The following is a 23,138-nucleotide window of genomic DNA, read 5'->3' as shown; positions in this document are numbered from 1 at the left end:
CCAACATATTATTCTCCGTAACCTCCACCACCTCCAATGGGATCCCATCACTAAGCACATCTTTCCCTCCCCCCCTCTCTCTGCATTCCGCAGGGATCGCTCCCTACGCGACTCCCTTGTCCATTCGTACCCCCCATCCCTCCCCACTGATCTCCCTCCTGGCACTTATCCGTGTAAGCGGAACAAGTGCTACACATGCCCTTACACTTCCTCCCTTACCACCATTCAGGGCCCCAGACAGTCCTTCCAGGTGAGGCAACACTTCACCTGTGAGTCGGCTGGGGTGATATACTGCGTCCAGTGCTCCCAATGTGGCCTTTTATATATTGGCGAGACCCAACGCAGACTGGGAGACCACTTTGCTGAACACCTACGCTCTGTCCGCCAGAGAAAGCAGGATCTCCCAGTGGCCACACATTTTAATTCCACATCCCATTCCCATTCTGACATGTCTATCCACGGCCTCCTCTACTGTAAAGATGAAGCCACACTCAGGTTGGAGGAACAACACCTTATATTCCGTCTGGGTAGCCTCCAACCTGATGGCATGAACATCGACTTCTCTAACTTCCGTTAATGCCCCACCTCCCCCTCGTACCCCATCTGTTACTTATTTTTATACACACATTCTTTCTCTCACTCTCCTTTTTCTCCCTCTGTCCCTCTGAATATACCCCTTGCCCATCCTCTGGGTCCCCCCACCCTCCTTGTCTTTCTTCCCGGACCTCCTGTCCCATGATCCTCTCGTATCCCTTTTGCTTATCACCTGTCCAGCTCTTGGCTCCATCCCTCCCCCTCCTGTCTTCTCCTATCATTTTGGATCTCCCCCTCCCTCTCCAACTTTCAAATCCCTTACTCACTCTTCCTTCAGTTAGCCCTGACGAAGGGTCTCGGCCTGAAACATTGACTGCACCTCTTCCTAGAGATGCTGCCTGGCCTGCTGCGTTCACCAGCAACTTTTATGTGAGATGCACGGCAGATGCAGTTTAATGTGGATAAATGTGAGGTTATCCACTTTGGTGGCAAGAACAGGAAGGCAGGTTACTATCTGAATGGTGTCAAGTTAGAAAAAGGGGAAGTACAACGAGATCTGGGTGTCCTTGTTCATCAGTCACTGAAAGTAAGCATACAGGTACAGCAGGCAGTTAAGAAAGCTAATGGCATGTTGGCCTTCATAACAAGGGGAGTTGAGTATAGGAGCAAAGAGGTCCTTCTGCAGTTGTACAAGGCCCTGGTGAGACCCCACCTGGAGTATTGCGTGCAGTTTTGGTCTCTAATTCCAGGGATGGTGGGAATGTTATATGTTGAAAGATTGGAGCGACTGCGCTTGTATACACTGGAATTTAGAAGGATGAGAGGGGATCTGATTGAAACATATAAGATTATTAAGGGATTGGACACGCTAGAGGCAGGAAACATGTTCCTGATGTTGGGGTAGTCCAGAACCGGAGGCCACAGTTTAAGAATAAGGGGTAGACCATTTAGAACGGAGTTGAGGAAATCACACAGAGGGTTGTGGATCTGTGGAATGCTCTGCCTAAGAAGGCAGTGGAGGCCAATTCTCTGGATTCTTTCAAAAATGAGTCAGATAGAGCTCTTAAAGATAGCGGAGTCAAGGGATATGGGGAGAAGGCAGGAACAGGGTGCTGATTGTGGATGATCAGCCATGATCACAGTGAATGGTGATGCTGGCTCGAAGGGCCGAATGGCCTACTCCTGCACCTATTGTCTATTGTCTATTCTCTCTATTATTATTCTGATTATTCTGACATTTCACATTCTTAAAATAAAGTAGTGATCTTAGCTTAGCTAAGACAGGGAATGTTTTCTAGGATTAAATGTCAGGAATTTTGAAAAACTAAGTTTAAATGTATTTGGCTAAGGTGTATGTAAACTTCTGACTTCAACTGTAAGTCTGAGCCATGACCTGATGGACACCACAGCTCTGTGCCATCTCAACCAGAAGATTCTTCCACTCACCAAGACGCTTGGGGGACTTTACAACTGGCAATTAATTTATCATCCCGTACATCATTGGAATGTGGGAGGAAACCAGATAATCCGGAGGAAACTCATGTAGTTACAAGGAAAACATGCAAACTCCATAGACAAACCCAAGGTCAGGATCTGCGGAATTCATTGTCACACACAGCTGTGCAAGCCAAGTGATTTGGGTATTTTTAAAGTGGAGGTTGATAGGTTCGGAGAAATCAGGAGAATAGGGTTGAGAGGGATAATAAATCAGCCATAATAGAATGGCAGGGCAGACTCGATGGGCTGAGAGGTCTAATTCTACTCCTATGTTGTCTTATGGTATTGCGATTTTCCTGAATGTGAAGCCTTGTCATTTGCACATGCACCAAGAAACATGCATTGATTAATGTATAAAATGTTCATGAAGTCCAGCAGTGAATTTTACTCTGTACCTCAAAGTTTCAGGTGGTAATTTGTGAATTATGTAACGACTAACTTCCATTACCTGAATGGCCATAACCCAAGGATTGATGGTGCCATCAACTTCGGAAAACTGGATAATCCTCCCCTATTAAGGGTGCATCTTGTCTCTCAAAGCAGGAAATGGTTCAATACTTACACGGTCATTGCCATGGATACCTGTGGGGGCCAAGTCATTGGGTATATTTAAAGTAGGGGTTGACAGGGTGTCAATGATTACAGGGAGAAGGCAGGAGAATCGGGTTGAGAGGGGTAATAAATCAGCCATGTTAGAATGGCAGGGCAGACTTAATGGCCTAATTCTGCTTCTGTGGTCTTATACCCAGGACTCTAGTGCTGTGAAGCAGTGAGTCTACTACCTGTATCATTGGGACTGTTCATTACTGAGTATGTTTCTGTGACTTTTCTCCATGTTAGTGTCTGCAGTCATACAGCGTTACAGCACAGAAAGAGGTTCTTCAGCCCATCTAGGTAATAAAGTAAACAGAAGGGCTATTTTTCTCTTTACTCTAGAGTCATAGAGCGTTATACCACAGAAAAAGGCCCATTGACTCATCTGTAGTCCACCATACCTTTCCCATCCACTTACCTGTCCAAAACACTCTTAAATGTTGCACTCAAATCCACATCCACCACTTGTGCCGGCAGCTTGTTCCACACTCTCACCACCCTCTAAGTGAAGAAGTTCCCCCTCGGCTTCCCCTTAAACATTTCACCTTTCAGCTATAACCTCTAGTTCCAGTTTCACCCAACCTCAGTGGAAAAAGCCTGCTTGCATTTACCCTCTCCATACCCCTCATAATTTTGTATGCCTCCCTCAAATCTCCCCTCACTCTCCTACACTTCAGGGAATAAAGTCCAAACCTGTTCAACCTTTCCCTGTAACTCAGATCTCCAACTGCCCAGGGGATGTGATGAAATGGGAGACGCTGTGGGTGGAAATCCCTCTTGTTTCTCCATAGTGTACCCCAACAGGTGCTAAACAGAGATATAAACACAAGAGATGCTGAAAAATCCAGAGCAACACATAAATTGCTGGAAGAACACAGCAGGTCAGGCAGCATCTATGGAGAGGAATATACAGGCGATGTATCAGGCCACGACCCTTCATCAGCACTCATGAAGATGAAGGATCTTGACCCAAAATATTCATCTCCATAGATGCTGCCAGTCCTCATAAATTCCTCCAGCATTTTGTGTATGATGCACGGAACACAGACAACTTGAGGCCCACACTTCTGTGCTCTAATGCAGACAACTTGAGGACAACAGTAATTCAGCACAATGTATCATACCCCCAAAATGTCCTAAAGTGTTTACTTCCATTGATTTGTTATTAAAACATAGACACTGTGGTGATATACTCAACTTTGCTCCACCTCCCCCCCACCAATCTCTTAAAGCTTCCTCACTACACACAGCTTGAGACATTCCATCAAAGTTCGAGCCTCAGTGATTAACATTCTTGTATATAAAGAATCCAGGTTCAGGACTCATTTCAAAGGGTTGAATGATTAAACCAGGACAATACTCTTCGGGCAGTGATAAGGGAGAGCCACACCGGCAGAGGACAGGTGCTGAAAAAGTTCTGATTCCAAAGTAAATTTATTACTGAAGTACAAATATGACACCATTTTCTTGCAGGCATACTCAAAGTGCCAAGGGAGTATCATGCCTTCAGCAGGCCAGTGCTGAGGCTCCAGCACTGTCAAAGGAGTAGCGCTGAGGGAGAACTGCCTTGTGTGTGAGGCAAGTTTGGATTGACAACATCTCCTCCGCAATCTCCATCAGCACAGGTGCACCACAAGGCTGTGTGCTCAGTCTCCTGTTCTTGCTTTACACATATGACTGTGTAACTAACCACAGCTCCAATGCCATACTTAAGTTGCTGACAACACCACTGTCATTGGCTGATTCAAAGGTGGTGACAAATCAGCATATAGGAGGGAGACTGAAAATCTGGCTCTCATCAACTAGATCAATCAATGTCAGCAAGACCAATGAGCTGATTATTGACTTCAGGAGGAGGAATCTGGACATGCATGAGCAAGTCTTCATTGGGGCATCGGAGGTGGAGAAGGTCAGCAAGTTTAAATTCCTCAGTGTTATCATTTCAGAGGATCTGTACAGGACCTAGCATGTAAGTGCAATTATGAAGAAAGCAATGCAGTTCATCTGCTTTATCAGAAGTTTGCCAAGATTTGGCATGACAACACTTCGACGAATTTCTGTGAATATGTGGTGGAGAGTATATTGACTGGCTGCATCTTAGCCTGGTATGGATACCCCGATGCCTTTGAATGGAAAATCCTACAAAAACTAGTAGATACAGCCCAGTCCATCACAGGTAATGCACATTTACATGGAGTGCTGTCACAGGAGAGCAGCATCCATCACTAAGGACCCCCACCGTCCAGGTCATGCTCTCTACTCACAACTGCCATCAGGAAGAAGGCACAGGAGCTTCAGGATCCACACCAGCAGGTTCAGGAACAGTTATTGCCCCTCTACAAGTGGGGATAACTTCACTCAAATTCACTTGCCCCATCACTGAACTGTTCCCACAACCCACAGACTCACTTTCAAGGACTCTTCATCTCATGTTCTCTACATTTATTTATTATTATTTTTGTTATTTTTTCTTTTTGTATTTGCACAGTTTGTTGTCTTTTGTCCATCCTGTTGAGTGCAGTCTTTCATTGATTCTATTTTGTTTCTTGGATTTATTGATTATGCCCACATGAAGACAAATCTCAGGGATGCACATGGTGACATATATGCACTTTGATAAATTTACTTTGAACTTTGAAGTCATTGGGAATATTTACAGTGGAGGTTGATAGGTACTTGAGTAGTAAGTGTTAAGGGTTTTGGGGAGTGTGGCTGAGAGGAATAATAAATCAGCTATGATTTATATGATAGAATTCACCCTGCAATTTGAGAAGGAAAAGCTAAAGTCAAATGTATCAATATTATAGTGGAGTAAAGAGAATTACAGAGGCATGAGAGAGGAGCTGACAAAGTTGATAGAAATGGGACGACAGCAGAACAACAATGACTAGAATTTCTCGAGCAATTTGGAAGGCACAGGATAAATACATCCGAAAGTTGAAGAAGTATTCTAAAGAGAGGATGAGACAACCACCACATAACAGCAAAAAAAGAGGGCATAATACAGCAAAGATTAGTGGGAAGTCAGAGAATTGGGAAGCTTTTAAAGACCAACAGAGGGCAACTAAAAAACCATAAGGAGAGAAAGGCTGAAATATGTACGCTGGCCAGTAATATTAAAGAGGATCAGAAAGTTTTTTCAGATACACAAAGAGTAAAAGAGAGACTAGGGTGGATATTGGTCTGCTGGAAAATGATGCTGGAGAGGTAGTAATGGGAGACAAATAAATGGCAGAGGAATTTAGTAAGTATTTTGCATCAGTCTTCACTGTGGAAGACACTAGCAGAATGCCAGGAATGTAAGAGTGTCAGGTGCAGAAGTGTTTGCAATTACTAAGGAGAAGGTGCTTGAGAAGCTGAAAGGTTTGAAGGTAGGTAAGTCACTTGGACTAGATAGACTACACACCAGGGTTCTGAAAGAGGCAGATGAAGAGATAGTGGAGGCATTAGTAATGATCTTTCAGAAATCATTAGATTCTGGAATGGTTCTGGAGGACTGGAAAATTGCAAATGTCAATCCACTTTTTAAGGAGTGAGGAAGACGGCAAAAAACTTAGCCTGACTTCAGTGGCTGGAAAGATGTTGGAGTCCATTATTAAGGGTGAGGTTTCGGGGTACTTGGAGGTACATGATAAAATAGGCTGAAGTCAGCATGGTTTCTTTAAGGCAAAATTTTGCCTGGCAAATTTGTCAGAATTCTTTGAGGAAATAACAGGCAAGATGGATGAAGGGGAGTCAGAGGGTGTTGTTTACTTGAATTTTCAGAAGGCCTTTGACAAGGTGGCGCACATGTGGCTGCTTAACAAGATGAGAGTGCATGGTATTCCAGGAAAGATTCTAGCATGGATAGAAGATTGGCTGACTGACAGGAGACAAAGAGTTGAAATAAAGCATTGGCTGCCAGTGACTAGCGGTATTCTGCAGGGGTCCGTGTTGGGACCACTTCTTTTCACATTATATGTTAATGATTTGGATGATGGAATTGATGGCTTTGTGGTCAAGTTTGCGGATGATATGAAGATAAGTGGATGGGTAGGTTGTGTTGAGGAAGAAGGGTGTCTGCAAAGGGACTTAGACAGATTGGGAGAATGGGCAAAGAAGTGGCAGATGGAATATAGTGTTGAGAAGTGTATGGTTATGCATTTTGGATTCCCTAAAAGTTAATATGCAGGTTGAGTGAGTGGTGAGGAAGGCAAAGCAGTGTTAGCATTCATTTTGAGAGGACTAGAATATAAAAGCAGGGATGTAATGCTGTGGCTTTATAAGGCTTTGGTCAGACTGCACTTGGAGTATTGTGAGCAGTTTTGGGCCCCTTATTTAAGAAAGGATGTGCTGGTATTAGAGAGTGTCCAGAGAAAGTTCATGAGAATGATTCCGGGAATGAAAGGATTAATGTCTGAGGAGAGTTTGGTGATGTACTCACTGGCATTTAGAAGAATGAGGTGAGATCTCATTGTAACCTATCGAATATTGAAAGGCCTTGATGGAGTGGACATGGAGAAGACATTTCCTGTAGTGGGAGAGTCTAGGACTAGAGAGCACAGCCTCAGGACATACCTTTAGAACAGAGATGAGGAGGAATTTCTTTAGCCAGAGAGCGGTGAATCTGTGGAATTCATTGCCACTGACGGCTGTGGAGGTCAAGTCATTGGGTATATTTAAAGCAAAGGTTGATAGATTCTTCATCAGTAAGGGTTTCAGAGGTATGGATAGAAGGCAGGGGAATGGGGTTGAGAAGAAAAATAAATAATAGATAATAAATCAGCTATGATAGAATGGCAGAGTAGACGATGGGCTGAAAGGCCTTATTGTACTCCTATGCCTTATGGTGTACTGAACACAGTGTGAAGCACAGATTCGAGCTACTTAGTTTATGAAAAAGGATCTAGTACTTAGTTAATGCTCAATTATTACACTTTTCCTCCTTCATATTGACCCCATTTACAAATCCTTCCTTCCTTGTGTATTTTATCCAGCTATCCCTTAAATACATCTCTGTTCTCCCTAAACACTTCCTATGGAAGAAAATCCCAGATTCACACCACTCACTAGTGAAAAAACCAGATCTTCAGTTAACCATTGGTGACTTTTATATGTATGATGTCCAGTTTTGCATAGTAGCTGATAGGGGATAGATAATTCCCTGTATCTGCCCTATCAAGGATTGACTTTATTTGCCAGATACATTTACATGTATTAGGAATTTGCTGTGATGTGTCGGTGTGACATGCAACAGACAAACAACATTCAACAGTTATAATCCATAATCTTAAAGACATCTTTCTGAACATGCCTCGGCCTACACATTGATGCAGCACGAGCAGTTCGGGAATCATCTGTGCGCATTCCTCTCTGCACCTTTCCCAGTGTACGTGGAGGCTTTGCAGATTTTCAGTTGTCGGGATGAAAGCCTGCCGACACATGGTGAATCACTTCTCTTGCAGACCTCCACACAAGGCGGCTTGTGTTGTAGAGCCTCTCCAGGGAGAAAAAGCATTCACAAATCTGGGAGTAAAACCATCCCATATTTACTTTCCAGCATATGCTTTACAACAGCAACGTATCTGTTCCTGTGTTTATTTTCTCTCGCAAGTTCGCCAGTACTGACAGATGTCACTGATAGTGAACACCAGTAGACCCTGGCCCCTTGTCGCTCCAACAGGTATCAGGTTCTGCTAGCTCCACCCACCTTACAGGTACACACCAGGTGTGTAAACAAGAGCAGGTGTTTTCCGCAATAAAAGCTGGCACTGCTTAATCTCACGCGTTGCTGCAATGGAATTTCAGTTCACAATCTGCGTTTACCCAAGAACAGCCAACAGATCTGAGGCAGCGTGTCATTACTCCCCTCCCCCATAGTCAATGTATGCACTGCTCAGACTGAGATTTCCAAACAGCAGTGTGTAAATGGTAGCAAGGTGGCTGGGTACCTCTGACCACCCAAGGGATGCTCTTTTGACTTCAAGTGGATATCTGACCTTCTCAGTGCAATGGCTCGACTCTATCATAGAGGACCCCCCCCCCTTCAATTTGGAGGAGCAACACCTCATCTAGGTAGCCTCCAACCTGGTGGCACGAACCTCAATTTCTCCAAATTCTAGTTATTTTCTTCCTCCCTTTCCCGATTCTTCAATTCCCCACTCTGACCTCATCTTACTGCTTCTTTCCTCCTCACTTGCCTATCATCTACCCCCCCCCCCCCGGGTGCACCTTTTCCATGGTCTACTGCCCTCTCCTATCAGAACTCCTTCTTCAACTCTTTATCTCTTCCTTCTATCTTCTATCCCCTCCCAGCTTCTTACTTCATCCCCTCTCCCCCACCAGGTTCAGGAACAGTTATTACCCATCAACTATTAGGCTCCTGAACCAGTGTGGACTCAACAGTGAACTGACTCCATAACCTATAAGCTCACTTGCAAAGACTCTACAACGCATGTTCTTAGTAATATGTATTAACTTTTAAAAATTTTATTTGCACAATACGGCTTCTTTTGCTCTTTGGTTGTTTGTCAGTCTACCTAAGTATAGATTTTCATAAATTCACTTGTATTTATTTTCCTTTAAATGCTGCAAGAGAAAAGATTCTCAGGGTAGTACATAGTGACTTTTAAATATTTTGATAATAAATTTACTTTGACTTTCACGTTAGAAGTGCTCACTTGCTGTTCTTCCTTCTGCTAAGTTTGTAAGTGACACAAAAAAACTTTGTGGCCAAATTTGTAGAAGCTATCAAGATAGGTGGAGGACTGGTGGAGGTGAAGAAGCAGGGAGATAACAGAAGGACATGGACAGATTAGGAAAATGAGTAAAAAGTGGCGCACATGGAATACGGTGCTGGGAAGTGTATGGTCATGCACTTTGGTAGAAGGAATAAAGGAGTGGACTGTTTTCTAAATGAGGAGCAAATTCAGAAGTTAGAGATGCAAAGTGACTTGGGAGTCCTTGTGCAGGATCCCCTAAAGGTTAACTTGCAGGTTGAGTCATGGTGAGGAACGCAAGTGCAATGTTTGCGTTCATTTCAAAAGGATTAGAACATAAAAGCAAGAGTGTAATGCTGAGGGTTTATAAGGCATTGGTCAGACCACATTTGGAATATTGGTTTTTTTTTGGTTTTATTACTATTTATTATTTATGGTGCAACTGTAACGAAAACCAATTTCCCCCGGGATCAATAAAGTATGACTATGACTATGACTATGAGCAGTTTTATGCTCTATAGCTGAGAAAGGATGTGCTGGTATTGGAGAGAGTCCAGAGTGGGAGCATGTGAATGAAGGAGAATCATTCACATGCTGACTTCTTGAAAGGGTGCGTGGGTAATTGTCCACAACCCTGCTTTGTGTCCTCAATCCTGTAAATTCCTCTTACACCTCCCATCTAGAATTAATTACCAGGTCAGCTTCCAACATCTTTAAATAGAATAAATCAATTCTCAAGTGGAAGTTCTTAACCCCTCTGATATTTTACCAATGATTCTAAATCTGTGACCTAATTAGAGAACAGTTCACAGTTTATCTGCTTTTGTACACTGGTTATGTCTTTGCTTCTTTTTCATAAATTTCTACTATATTTTCTTTTTCCTATAAAAGCCTGCAAGTGTGCACCGTAGTGTAGTGGTTAACACAATGCTGTTACAGCTCAGGGTGTTGTGGTGTTCTGAGTTCAATTCTGACACTGTCAGTAAGGAGTTTGTATGTTCCTTCCCATGTGCACGTGGGTTTCCTCCGGGTGATCCGGTTTCCCACCACAGTCCGAAGACATACCAGTTAGTAGGTTAAATGGTCATTGTAAATTGTCCCATGTTTAGGCTGGTGTTAAATAGCTGAGTTGCTGGATGGCGTGGCTTGAAGGGCCTGTTTGGCACTCTATCTCAAAATCAATAAAAATTCTAAAAATGGGTCTCAAGGCAGTACAGTGGATTCCAGTTAATTAAGCGAACAGTTCATCAGATCAGCTTTTTATTTGGAACACCTCATATGCACCTCCCGACTCATAAAAAGCAAAAACTAAATTGAGAAAGGAGCCGGGATTCCCGTCATTTATTTGGGACACTATGCAACTTAACTGAGACTGGAGACTGTTGCTAAACAGTTTCTAATTAGCGTCATTCATGTGCACTTGTGTGGCCATTAGACACCACAGCATGCTTAGAGCAATCAGTTTTAAGATAGCATCAGTTGTGTGTGCTTGTGCTCAAAAAGCAGTGATTTTTGTCACTGATAGTGAGAAATAAGAAGTAAAACAGAACTGTTTTGCTCACCGCAGTTTCAAGTATTCAGGCTTAGAGATACCAGAGGTGGCTGGGAGTGAAAGTGAAATGATTTCTCTACTTCAACAAGTTAGGCACTATGCAGGTATTGATTACCTGGTCTTGATTGTTACAGTGAAAATGAAGATTTGGAAGATGCAGTCGTCGAAAGCATTGTATGAAGGCATTCATTTATCTGTGCAAGGTGTCTGCACTGATTTTGTTCATTTACAGTCAATCAAAAGAACAGGGTGGATGAATACCTCCGTCAATAACTATTAGGAACTAATACACTTTATACAGGACTTTATAGTACTGTGGAGGTATTGATAATGTTCTAATTTGTTCTGTATTTCATTTAAGTACATAAATTGTTACTCAGTTAAACAGTATTGTCTTTTTTAATCTTTTTAAAGTTCAAAAGATTAAAGTTCAAAGTAATTTTATTATCAAGCTACATATATGTCACCATATACAGCCCTGAGATTCATTTTCCTGTGGGCATATTCAATAAATCCTTAATAGGATAATAACCATAATAGAATCAATGAAAGACCGCACCAACTTGGGTGTTCAACCAGTGTACAAAAGACATCAAACAGTGGAAATACAAAAAACAAATCAACAACAACAATAATAATAATAATAAATAAATAAATAAGCAATAAATATCAAGAACTTGAGATGAAGAGTCCTTGAAGGTGAGTCCATAGGTTGTGGAACAGTTCATAGATGGGGCAAGTGAAATTGAGTGAAGTTATCCCTTTTGGTTTCAGAGCATGATGGTTGAGGGGTAATAACTGTTCCAGAGCCTGGTGGTGTGGGACCTGAGGTTCCTGTACCCTATTGCTGATGGCAGTAGTGAGAGGAGAGCAGGACCTTGGTAGTCTCTGATGATGGATACGGCTTTCTTGTGACAGCATTTCATGTAAATGTGCTCAATGATGGGGAGGGCATTACTCATGATTAACTGGGCCATATCCACTACTTTTTGTAGGATTTTCCATTCAAGGGCATTGGTGTTTTCTATACCAGGCTGTGATGCAGACAGTCAATATACTCTCCACCACACATCTACCAGAATCTGGTTTATTATTACCAGCATGTGTCGTGAAATTTGTTAACTTAGCAGCAGCAGTTCAATACAATACATGATAATACAGAAAGAAAATAAATAAATCAATCAATTATAGTAAGTATTCAATATGTATATTGAATAGATTAAAAATTGTGCAGAAACAGTGAGTTAGTGTTCATGGGTTCAATGTCCATTTAGGAATCATATGGCAGAGGGGAAGAAGCTATTCCTGAGTCACTGAGTGTGTGTCTTTAGGCTTCTGTACCTCCTTCCTGATGGTAACAATAGGAACAAGGCATGCCCTTGGTGAAGGGGGTCCTTAATAATGGACGTCACCTTTATGAGGCACTGCTCCTTGAAAATGTCTTGGGTACTACGGAGGATAATACCCATAATGGAGCTGACTAATCTTACAACTTTCTGTAGCTTCTTTTGGTCCTGTGCAGTAGCCACCCCATACCAGGCAGTGATGCAGCCTGTCAGAGTGCTCTCCATGGTACATCTATAGAAATTTTCAAGTGTTTTAGTTGACAAACCAAATCTGTTCAAGCTCCTAATGAAGTATAGCTGTTGTCTTGCCTTTTTTATAACTGCATCGATATGTTGGGACTAGGTTAGACCCTCAGAGATACTGACACCCAGGAACTTGAAATTGCTCACTCTCTCCACTTCTGATCCCTCCATCAGGATTGGTTTGTGTTCCCTCGTCTTACCCTTCCTGACTGATGTCCACAATCAGCTCTTTCGTCTTACTGATGTAGTGCAAGGCTGTTGCTGTGACACCAGTCAATTAGTTGGTACCTCTTACTCCCATACACCCTATCATCTTCATCTGAGATTCTACCGAGAATGGTTGTATCATCAGCAAACTTATAGATGTTATTTGAGCTGTACCTAACCACACAGTCATGGGTATGGAGAGAGCAGAGCAGTGGAGTGGGCTAAGCACACACCCCTGAGGTGAGCAAAGGTTAATCGTCAGAGAGGAGGAAGTATTATCACCTATCCGCACATGTTGTAGTCTTCCCAGAAGGAAGTCGAGGATCCAATTGCAGAGGGAGGTACAGAAACCCAGATTCTGTAATTTATTGATCAGGATTATAGGATTGATGGTGTCACTGAGCTATCGTCAACAAACAGCATCCTGAGACAGGTGTTTGTATTGTCCAGGTGATCTAAGTTTATGTGAAGAGCCATTGAGATTGCTTTTGCCATAGACCTATTGTAGATCTCTAGGCTATTTTTAATTATTTCCATGAAATTTTGGCTAATTGAGACAGCCATTTAAATTTTCTGGTTACGATGTGCCCGATTAACCATAATCCACAGTATATGGTGACATATATATACTTAAATAATAATTTTATTTTGAACTTTGAACTTGTTGTTTCAAAATCTCCCAACCCTTGCAACCTTAAAGTTAGCTCACAACATTTACAACTCCCAAGTTCTAACTAGGGTTGTACTGTCAGAGAGGCATAACATCAGTGAGGTAGGAGGCAGAAAAGATCCCTTGGCAGTATTCTAAAGAGAACCATGGAATTTATCCCCAATGTTCTGGTGTTTTTAATCCTTAACCAAAGATTATCTCCTCATTATAAATTCATGAAGGACATCGAAAAGGGTGGATTATCTCAGTTTTTTTCTCAAGGTAGAGGAGTCTCAAAAAAACTAAAGGACATAGGTTTAAGGCTTGAGGAAGAAGATTTGCAAGGGATAGACCACAAGAACATAAGATATATGAGCAGAATTAGGCCATTTGGCCCATCGAGTCCGCTCCACTATTTCATCAGGGCTGATCCATAGAGGCTATTTGACCTGCGGAGTTCGTCCAGCATTTTGTGTGTGTTACTCTGGATTCCCAGAATCTCTTGTGTTATGGACTTATGGCAATAGCTTGGATAAACATCTTGGTCAGCATGGATAAATTAAATTGGAATATTATAACTCTATGAAATTACACAGAACATAGGACAGTACAGTACAGGAACAGGCCCTTTGGCCCACAATGTTGTGCTGAACTGAGTAAGTTAGTAATTAAATGGCCTATTAAACTAATCCCCTCTGGCTTCGCAGTGTCCATGTCCTTCCATTTTCCTCACATTTGTGTGCCTATCCAAACACCTCTAAAAAGTTCCCAAGATATCTGCCTCTACCATCACCCCAGGCAGCGCATTCCAGCCACCCACCGCTCTCTCTGTGTAAAAAAGCTTTCCCCGCACATCTTGAAATTACCCCGCTCTTAGTTCACTGCATGCCCTCTGGTATTAGACATTTCAACCCTGGGAAAAAGATACTCTATGTATGCCTCTCATAATCTTATAAACCTCTATTTGATCTCTCCTCAGCTTCTGCTGCTTCAGAGAAAACAACCAGTGTTTGTGCAACTTCTCATTAAGACACATGCCCCCAAATCCTGACAGCATCCTGGTAAACCTCTTCTGCTCCCATTCCAAATCCTTCCACATCCTTTCTACAATGGAGCGATCAGAACTTTATGCAAAACTACAGATGTGGCCTAACTGGAATTGCAACATAATTTCCTGACTTTTGAACTCGATGCCTTGACTAATAAAGGTAAGTATGTCATTTGCCTTCTTAATCACCCTATCAATCTATGCAGCCACTTTCAGGGAGCTATGAACTTGAACCCCAAGGTCCCTCTTCTCAACATTGGTGCGAAGAAGTTTCATACACTGGGAAAGATTATTTTCTTCCCTCTCTCCAACTAACTGAAGCCCAAGAACCTTTGGTAACACCATAGTTGCCCACTTTGACTTACCATTGATGTTGCTCGAGCCGTAGGTCCCAGGTTGGGTGCAGCGTAGCCTGAGCCCAAGGCTGTGACCAGTCCACTGTGTGCCGAGGGGCCGAGCATGCCGTGCAGGTCTCCATGACTGCTGGGCAAGCTGGACGAGGGCCCCACAGCATGGTTGCGCAGGATGTGAATGGCATCATCCAGTCTGTCCAGTCGATCTTCCATTCGGCTTTGCTGTAAGAACCAGTGAGCAGAAACCTCAGCATGGGTCTCATGGAAGCACACACAACATTAAAGAGCATGTCCTGCGTAGTGGGGCAGGGAGACAGTAACAACAGATCATAAACAGGCAAGTCTAGTTCACAATAATTTATCAGAATGGCTGGAATCACCTTCCCATCAATATACCCTTCAGGAGTATAATAGCTCACAAGAAACCACAGGGTAGTATATAGTGACATATATGGAGTTTGATAATAAATTCACTTTGAACTTTGATTCCATAACGAATACTGAAAGGCCTAGGTTTAATATTGAAAGATCTAGATAGTGTGGAATTGGAGAAGATACTTCAAATAGTGTGAGGAATCAGACCAGAGATGAAGAGGAATTTCTTGAGACAGAGGGTGGTGAAAGTGTGGAATTCGTTGTCACAGATGGCTGTAGGGGCCAAGTCATTGGGTATATTTAAAGCAGAGGTTAATAGGTTCTTGATTAGTCAGGGCATCATTGGTTATGTGGAGAAAGCAGGAGACTGGAGTTAAGAGGGAAATAAATCAACCCATGATCAAATGGTACAATAGACTTGGTAGACCTAATGGCCAAATTCTATGCCATGTCTTATGGTTTTATGGGATAGCAAGGGTTGACTAAATGGCCCAAGTGATTCTTACATCAGGGAATTTCCTTAGTTCCAAGATGGAGGATTATTATATCAAACATTAATGTTCAGCGTCCTTCCTATGCATTCTGCTGTTTGACACATATGGGATTCACACCAAGTATTGTTTTTATTACCAACTATGCACATACTGCTAAATTTCCATTAAAACTGGTGAAAAGATCGCCACGCTGCAAACATTACACAGTAGCGTAGTGGTTTGCACAGTGCTTTACAACGTTGGCAACCCAGCTTCAATTCCCACCACTGCCGTTAAGGGATTTGTACATTCTCCCCTGACCGCATAGGTTTTCTCTGGGCGCTTCGTGTACGGGCTAGGGTTAGTAAGTTGTGGACATGCTATGTGATGACACTTTTGGACTGCCCCCAGCGCATCCTTGGACAGTGATGGTCACTGTCGCAATAATACATTTCACAGTGTGTTTCGATGTACATGTGACAAATAAAGCTAATTTTTAATCTTTTAATTTTTATCTCAGATTTCCACCATTCTAAAATTTCCTCCTTGGGATCAGAAAATTCCCACAAGTGAACAGATGCTGTTGGGAAATAAGGATTCTTAGGAAGTTCAAAACGGCAGACAAAGTAAATAGCTCTTTCAAATGATGACATGGTGGCGAATACCACAGAAACTGGACAGGAAATAAAATAAACTGGGAAAAAGTGAATTATGTTAATAGAAAACGCTACTACCTCGCACACATCCATTAACACAGAGATTGCGTCATGTAAGTGCTCCTTAAGCTGCCGCTCGGCTGGGTTTTTCTATAGGATGCAAAGAGTTGAGGAAAGTATGTTAGAAAACAAACAGGCCATGCAAAGCAGATATAGCAAGCACGGGACAACCAAACAATGAGGGAACGGGTAATAGCATTTTATACAAAACTCACAGCCCTTTCAGGCATCACAAACTCATCAGACAGCCTTCATTTGGTGGCCCTCCAACTTGTTTAAGGTTCAGTGTTGAGTGGCTTTCTTTATTTGGGACATTTGGGCATTAGGAGGAAAAGAGGCAGGCTTGTACTCAAAAGCATAAACTCTGCATTTCTGTGGACTGTGGAGCATGCCCCCTTTCTTGATTCAATGAGACGAAGATAGGGATGCGGAGTGTGAAAATTAACCAGTTCCTTACCCCACACTCTGGAATGTTACTAGCTAAGACCTTAAGACCATAGGAGCAAAGTTAGTCCCTCGGGCCCATGGAGTCTGCTCCACCGTTCCATCATGGCTGATTTATTATTCCTCCCTACTCCTTTCTTCTGTCTTCCACTTCCACCTTTGACACTCTGATTAACCAAAAACCTATCAACCTCTACATTATATAAACTGAATGACTTGGCCTCCACAATCATGCGTGGCAATGAATTCCACAGATTCACTACTCTCTGGCTAAAGAAATTTCTCATCTCTGTTCTAAATGGACTTCCCTCTATTCTGAGGCTGTGCTCTCTGGTCTCTGGTCCTAAGTTCATCCACTATAGGAAACATCCTCTCCATATCCACTCTCTCTAGGCCTTTCCATATTTGATAAGTTTCAATGAAATCCCCATCATTCTTCTAAACTCCGGCGAGTACAGGCCCAGAGCCACCAAATACTCCTCATATGTTAACCCTTTCATTCCCAGGATCATTCTCGTGAACCTCCTCTGGACCCTCTCCAATGCCAGCATATCTTTTCTTAGATAAGAGGACAAAAACTGCTCACTAAACTCCAAATAGATGCTTGGCAAGAACTAAAGCAACAGGCTGTCTGAGTGAAGTAGAAATATCAGAAACTGGATGCATGAAAATGAAGCGTGATTAGACCACGCAACCACTGAAGTCTCCCTATCACTGAGATCATAGCTAATCTTCTCTGACAACTCCTCTTTCTCCTTCAGTCCTAATTACTTTTGTTATCAAGGATGGCACAGTACTGTAGTTGTTATCAGGGATGGCATGGCACCTTATTAGTTATCATGGTTGGCACAGTCCCATAGTGGTTATCACAGATGGCATCTTACCATAGCAGTTATCAGGAATGGCACAGTAACGTAACAGTTATCAGGGATGGCACAGTACGGTAACAGTTATCAGGGATGGTGTGGTACCATAGCTGTTAGGGTAACCCTTTACAGCACCAGCTCCAATCCCTGTCGCTATTTGTAAGGAGTTTGTTCGTTCTCCCCACGACCACGTGGGTCTCCTCTGGGTGCTCTAGTTTCTGCCCACAACCCAAAAAGGACGTACGGTTAGAGTCAGTGAGTTGTGGCCGTGCTATGTCAGAGGTGTGGCAACACTTACACAATCCTCACTGATTTGATTTGACACAAATAATGCATTTCACTGCATGTTTTGATGTCCATGTGACAAATAAAATGAATCTTTATCTTTAGAAACTATCAGTCTCAACCAAGGACACCTGGAGTAGAGATTTACACAGGTTTACAACACTTCAAGTGAAGAAATTTCCCCTCTTCTTGGTCCAAAATGGTCAATCCATTCTCCCAAGAAGTACCTACTAGATCAGATTCCCAAGATCTACAGTTTTCTTTATTTTCACCCACTAGATCTAGACTCCCCAGACAGATCAGCCTCTTGATATCAATACCTCGAGTTTTATCATTAACTTCCCTTCTTCCAGATCCCAGTATCAATTCCAGAGATGAAGAGATTGTCAAACCTGTTCTCTCTTTCAGTAATACCACAGATGAGCTGTTGCAGTCGTGAGTCCTCATACCTGCCTACCAACCTCCGGTAACTTTTTAACCCCTTGTCTGTGGAATATTCATTTACCTGCCTTAAAAACATCCAGACATTGCACAGCACACTTTGAGGAACAGAAGCCAATGATTCACAAGAAAACAATCCCAACACCGTATAATCATGTCCCCTGTTGTCTACTTTTGATTGAATAAGAAGGGAAAGAAAGATTAGTGTAATTATTTAGAAGTACTACCTAATTAGCACATTGAAATATCCTTACATCCAAGCCACTAGGAGGCAACAGTGAGCTGAACAACCTGTGACAGCTTCACTTGAGGGAGGAATGTTAGTCAAAGCCACCTGGCAATCTGACTTCTCATTTTTGTACAGTGAAGTGGAGGATGTCACAACAGATATTAGCAGTTTTAACTCATTTTCGTTTAAATATATTAGCTGCTAATTGCTGTTAAGTCTCAAGAGAAGGCTGAGATTTACCTCCCACGGTGCAAAGGCAGTGTGATCCAAACTGCAGGTTCAAGTCCTGGAGCTTCTTAAGACCATAAGACATAGGAACAGAATTAGGTCATTTTGCCCATTGAGTCTGCTCCAAGGCAAATGCAATGTTGGCATTTATTTCTAGAGGTATAGAGTATAAGAGCAGGGATGTGATGTTGAGGCTCTGTAAGGCACTCGTGAGACCACACTTGGAATACTGTGTGCAGTTTTGGGCTGCTTATTTTAGAAAGGATATACTGACATTGGAGAGGGTTCAGAGAAGATTCACGAGAATGAATCCAGGAATGAAAGGGTTACCGTATGAGGAACGTCTGGCAGCTCTTGGGCTGTATTCCCTGGAATTCAGGAGAATTTCATAGAAACATTCCGAATGTTAGAAGGCCTGAACAGATTAGATATGGCAAAGTTATTTCCCATGGTAGGGGAGTCTAGGACAAGAGGGCATGACTTCAGGATTGAAGGACGTCCATTTAGAACTGAGGTGCGGAGAAAGTACTTTAGTCAGAAGGTGGTAAATCTGGGATTTGTTGCCATGCGTGGCTGTGGAGGCCAAGTCATTGGATGTATTTAAGGCAGAAATAGATAGGTTCTTGATTTGCCAGGGCATCAAAGGGTGTGGGGTGAAAGCAGGGGAGTGGGGATGACTGGAAGAATTGGATCAGCCCATGATTGAATGGCGGAGCAGACTCGATGGGCCGAATGGCCAACTTCTGCTCCTATATCTTATGGCCTTATTCCATCATGCTGATTTATTATCCCTCTCAACCCCATTCTTCTGCCTTCTCCCATTAACCTTTGACACCCTCACTAATCAAGAACCTATCAACTTCTGCTTTAGATATACCCAATGACTTGCCCTCCACAACCATCTATGGCAATGAATTCCACAGATTCACCACCCTCTGGCTAAAGAAATTCCTCCTCCTTTCTGTACTAAAGAGATGTCCTTGTATTCTGATGCTGTGACCTCTGGTCCTGCACTATTGGAAACATCTCCTCCATGTCCACTTTATCTAGGCCTTTCATTAAACATCATGTTCCAACCTTTTTTAAGCCATGGACCAATACTAGTAAGCAAGAGCTCCATGGACCCCAGGTTTGGAACCCCTGCATTAAGACATCAGACAATAAACTTGGAACTTCTGATCCAGACGAAAGAGTAATTGCACCCATCTGTTGCGTCACAAACACTGAGCACAACCACAGTACGTAATTGCTCACATAGTTGAGTAACAAGAGACCAATGTGTGTTAGCTCAATCCAACCTGCAATGACCTTAGGGTAACATTAGGCAGACTTACCAGTGAGTGCAGGGTATTCTCATAGCTTGGGGAAGCAGCTGCCTGCCCTCCAGGTCTGGGCCACTGAGCGGAACCTTAAGAGACATAACAATTAAAATAATGTTTTGTAGAGGAGTTATAGATCAAATACAGCATCCTTTGGCCCATCTTGACCACGCTGAGCATGATGCCCACTGAAATAGTAGTCCCTTTTGCCCAGGTTCAGCCCATGTTGAACTCTACTACCCCTTTTGGGTGTAACTGGATATGGTTTATACAAGGAAAAGTGCTTTGATCCAGTTATAGCTGCAGAAGCAGGCAACTTACACCAGCTGGAGAACCTCAGCAGGTCAAGTATCATCTACGGAAGGAAATGGACAGTCAACATACTGGGTCAAGACCCCTGCCTTACCTGCTAAGTTCCTGCACGTACCTACCATTATGTAAAAAAAACTACCTCTGACGCCAGCCACCCCCTTTATTTCCCTTCAGTCACCTTAAAATTCTGGACCTCATATTATCTACTTCTGCCCTGGAAAAGGTGCCAATTATCTATCAAGTCACCTCTCATCCTACTTCATTCCAAAGAGAAAAGCCCTAGCTCGCTCAACCTGTCCTCATAATTGCCTGCTCTCTAATCCAGGCAACATCCAGGTAAATCTCCTCTGCACCCTCTCTAAAACTTCCATATCCTTCCTATAATAAGACCAGAACTGAACGCAATACTCCAAGTGTGATCTAACCAGGGTTTTATAGAGCTGCAACATTACCTCTTGAACTCAATCCCCCGACAAGTGAAGGTCAACACACCTTAAGCCTTTTTAACCACAGTCAACAGACTTATGTTGGAAACTATTCAGAGAAAAGTTCATGAAGCTGATACCTAGGGTTGGCCTAATACTTGTTATATGTTAGAAACTAATGAGAGATCTTACTGAATCATGAGGGGATTAACATAATACATGTTGAGAGGATGTTTCCTGTGATGAGGAATCTAGAACTGGGACATAATTTTCGAACAAAGGGATCCTCATTCAGGTTTGAGAAGAAGAGGAATTTCTATTTCCAGAAGGCCTGGAGTCTGGAATTGTGTACCCTAAAGAGCTGCAGGGCTTTAGTCAAAACTGGTATCAATAGATATTTGGACAATGGTTGAAAAGACCTGGTAATTGTGCAGAAGATGCCAAACAGATAAGCTGTGATCTTTAGTTCTATGGCCTTCGGAGGCAGAGCGAAGTGATGATGGCACTAAACGGCGACTCCTTTACTTGCATCTTTGGAAACAGCTCTATTTCCATCTTTAATATCTTTATTTTACCCTTTCAGGGTTCTTTTAAAGACCCTGTCCTGAAGTTACATGCTGACTACGGTCCTTTGTGGAAATGGGACCCGCTCTCGGGGTTTCATAACTGGCTGTTGTTCGGCACGCCAAGGGCTCAGCTTTGGAGGCCTAGGATCTCAGGACTTGGGAGACGGGTGGATCGAAGGTTCGTGCCACGGCAGGAGACCTGTGTGTCACTGGGGGAGTCAGAATATCTACGGCTGTGTGCCCGGAGACTCGAGATCTCCAGCCATGTGCTTATCCAGACTTCTCTTACATGTTGAAATTGAGCTTACATCCTCCACCTCTGCTGGCACCTTGTTTCACACTCACGCCACATTCTGAGTGAAGTTCTCTTTCAGCTTCCCCTTAAATATTTGACCTTTCACCCTTAACCTATGATCTTCAGTTCTAGTCTCACCCAACTTCAGTGAAAAAAGCCTGCAAGCACTTACCCTATCTTTACCCCTCATAACTTTGTATACCTCTATCAAAGCTCCTCTCATTCTCCTACGTTCCAGGGATAAGGTCCTAACCTATTCAACCTTTCCCTATGACTCGGGCCCTCAATTCTCAGCAACATTCCCACTTTTCCAGCCCGAATTCCCATTGGCTCTTTAACTTCAACCCATGGGATTAGTGTCAGGAAGTGAAGAGGAGGCCTGACTCAGAGTCAGTGCACCAGAGGTGATTCAGCAGCGAATGATAACTTTAATAACAGACTACAAAAATAAAAAACCAGGGGCCAAGGGGCCACAAAAACAAGAGAGAGCAGATACTAAACACTACAGGCAACAAGATTGCTGAAGGTGGGGAGCAACTGGTCAATGCTGGCTGGTTCAATGAGTGAACAAGGACTGTGGATGAGAGCTAGGTTTAAATAGGCTGCAGGTCAGCGGCATGACAATCTGCTGGAGGTACTCAGCAGGGCATGCAACATCTGTAGGGTGTGGGGAAGCAATTGTTGATGTCCCTTCCTCCACAGATGCTGCTCAACCCCCTGATTGGCCTCCTGAGCTCCTCCGGCAGCTTCTTGTTCCTTGAGGTACTTTGGATCTCAGTTACATATCTGCAGCAAAAGATGGTACCCTCAAACACCTTCTTAACCTGGCTTCTGCCTCCTTCCTTTCCAGTTCTGATGAAGGGTCTCGGTCCAAAACATTAACTGTTTATTCCCCTCAACAGATGCTACCTGACCTGCTGAGTTCATCCAGCACTTTGTGTGTGTTACTCCCAGCCATGCAGTTATTCCTCCTGAGGGGTATCAGGAATACTTGCCTAGTTCTTAATGTTTGAATCTCTAGGGTGGGGCTTAAATTCAGTTCTCAGATCTGATGGGAAGGGTATAAATTACTTGAGTCACAGCTGGACTCCAGGCAAGCAGACAGCAACACAGTTATTGATGGAAATCTACATGTGGAATGACCGGTGTAGAGAATCACTTCACATAAAGAGCATTTCCACCATGATAAAGTAATACCAAATCTGATGGATGTTTATGTCATTCGGATGCCTAACTCATGTCTCCCCTTAACAAATCCTTTACTTCCAGTTGAAGGAAGGCTAACAAGAAATTCAACATGACATCTAAAAACTGGGAAGACATTGCACTCAATAGATACACCTGGAGGAAATCTGTTTAAGAGGGAGCTGTGCTACATGAGAGTGACTCCACTGTGTTACGGAGAACATGCAGCAGTTGTGATAGGAGGGACTGAAAGGAACA

General features: G+C 43.0%; 1 protein-coding gene across 2 annotated transcripts in view; it reads right to left on the bottom strand.

The window, feature by feature from the left end:
- The window catches only part of LOC134342970 (transcription factor 12-like), a 177,405-nt gene that overhangs the window by 23,192 nt on the left and 131,075 nt on the right, over window positions 1–23,138 (bottom strand). Inside the window, exons 7-9 of one of the 2 annotated variants that reach the window (XM_063041721.1) lie at window positions 20,113–20,186; window positions 16,304–16,375; window positions 14,734–14,943 (exon numbers count right to left, since the gene is read on the bottom strand). In XM_063041721.1, coding sequence (XP_062897791.1) covers window positions 14,734–14,943; window positions 16,304–16,375; window positions 20,113–20,186 — 356 coding nt within the window. The remainder of the gene's footprint in view (window positions 1–14,733; window positions 14,944–16,303; window positions 16,376–20,112; window positions 20,187–23,138) is intronic. The other variant, XM_063041722.1, reaches the window with a different exon arrangement.

The sequence above is a fragment of the Mobula hypostoma genome, chromosome 2 (genome assembly GCF_963921235.1).
Source record: "Mobula hypostoma chromosome 2, sMobHyp1.1, whole genome shotgun sequence".
Classification (NCBI taxonomy): domain Eukaryota; kingdom Metazoa; phylum Chordata; class Chondrichthyes; order Myliobatiformes; family Myliobatidae; genus Mobula; species Mobula hypostoma.
This window is presented reverse-complemented; position numbering and strand designations above follow the sequence as displayed.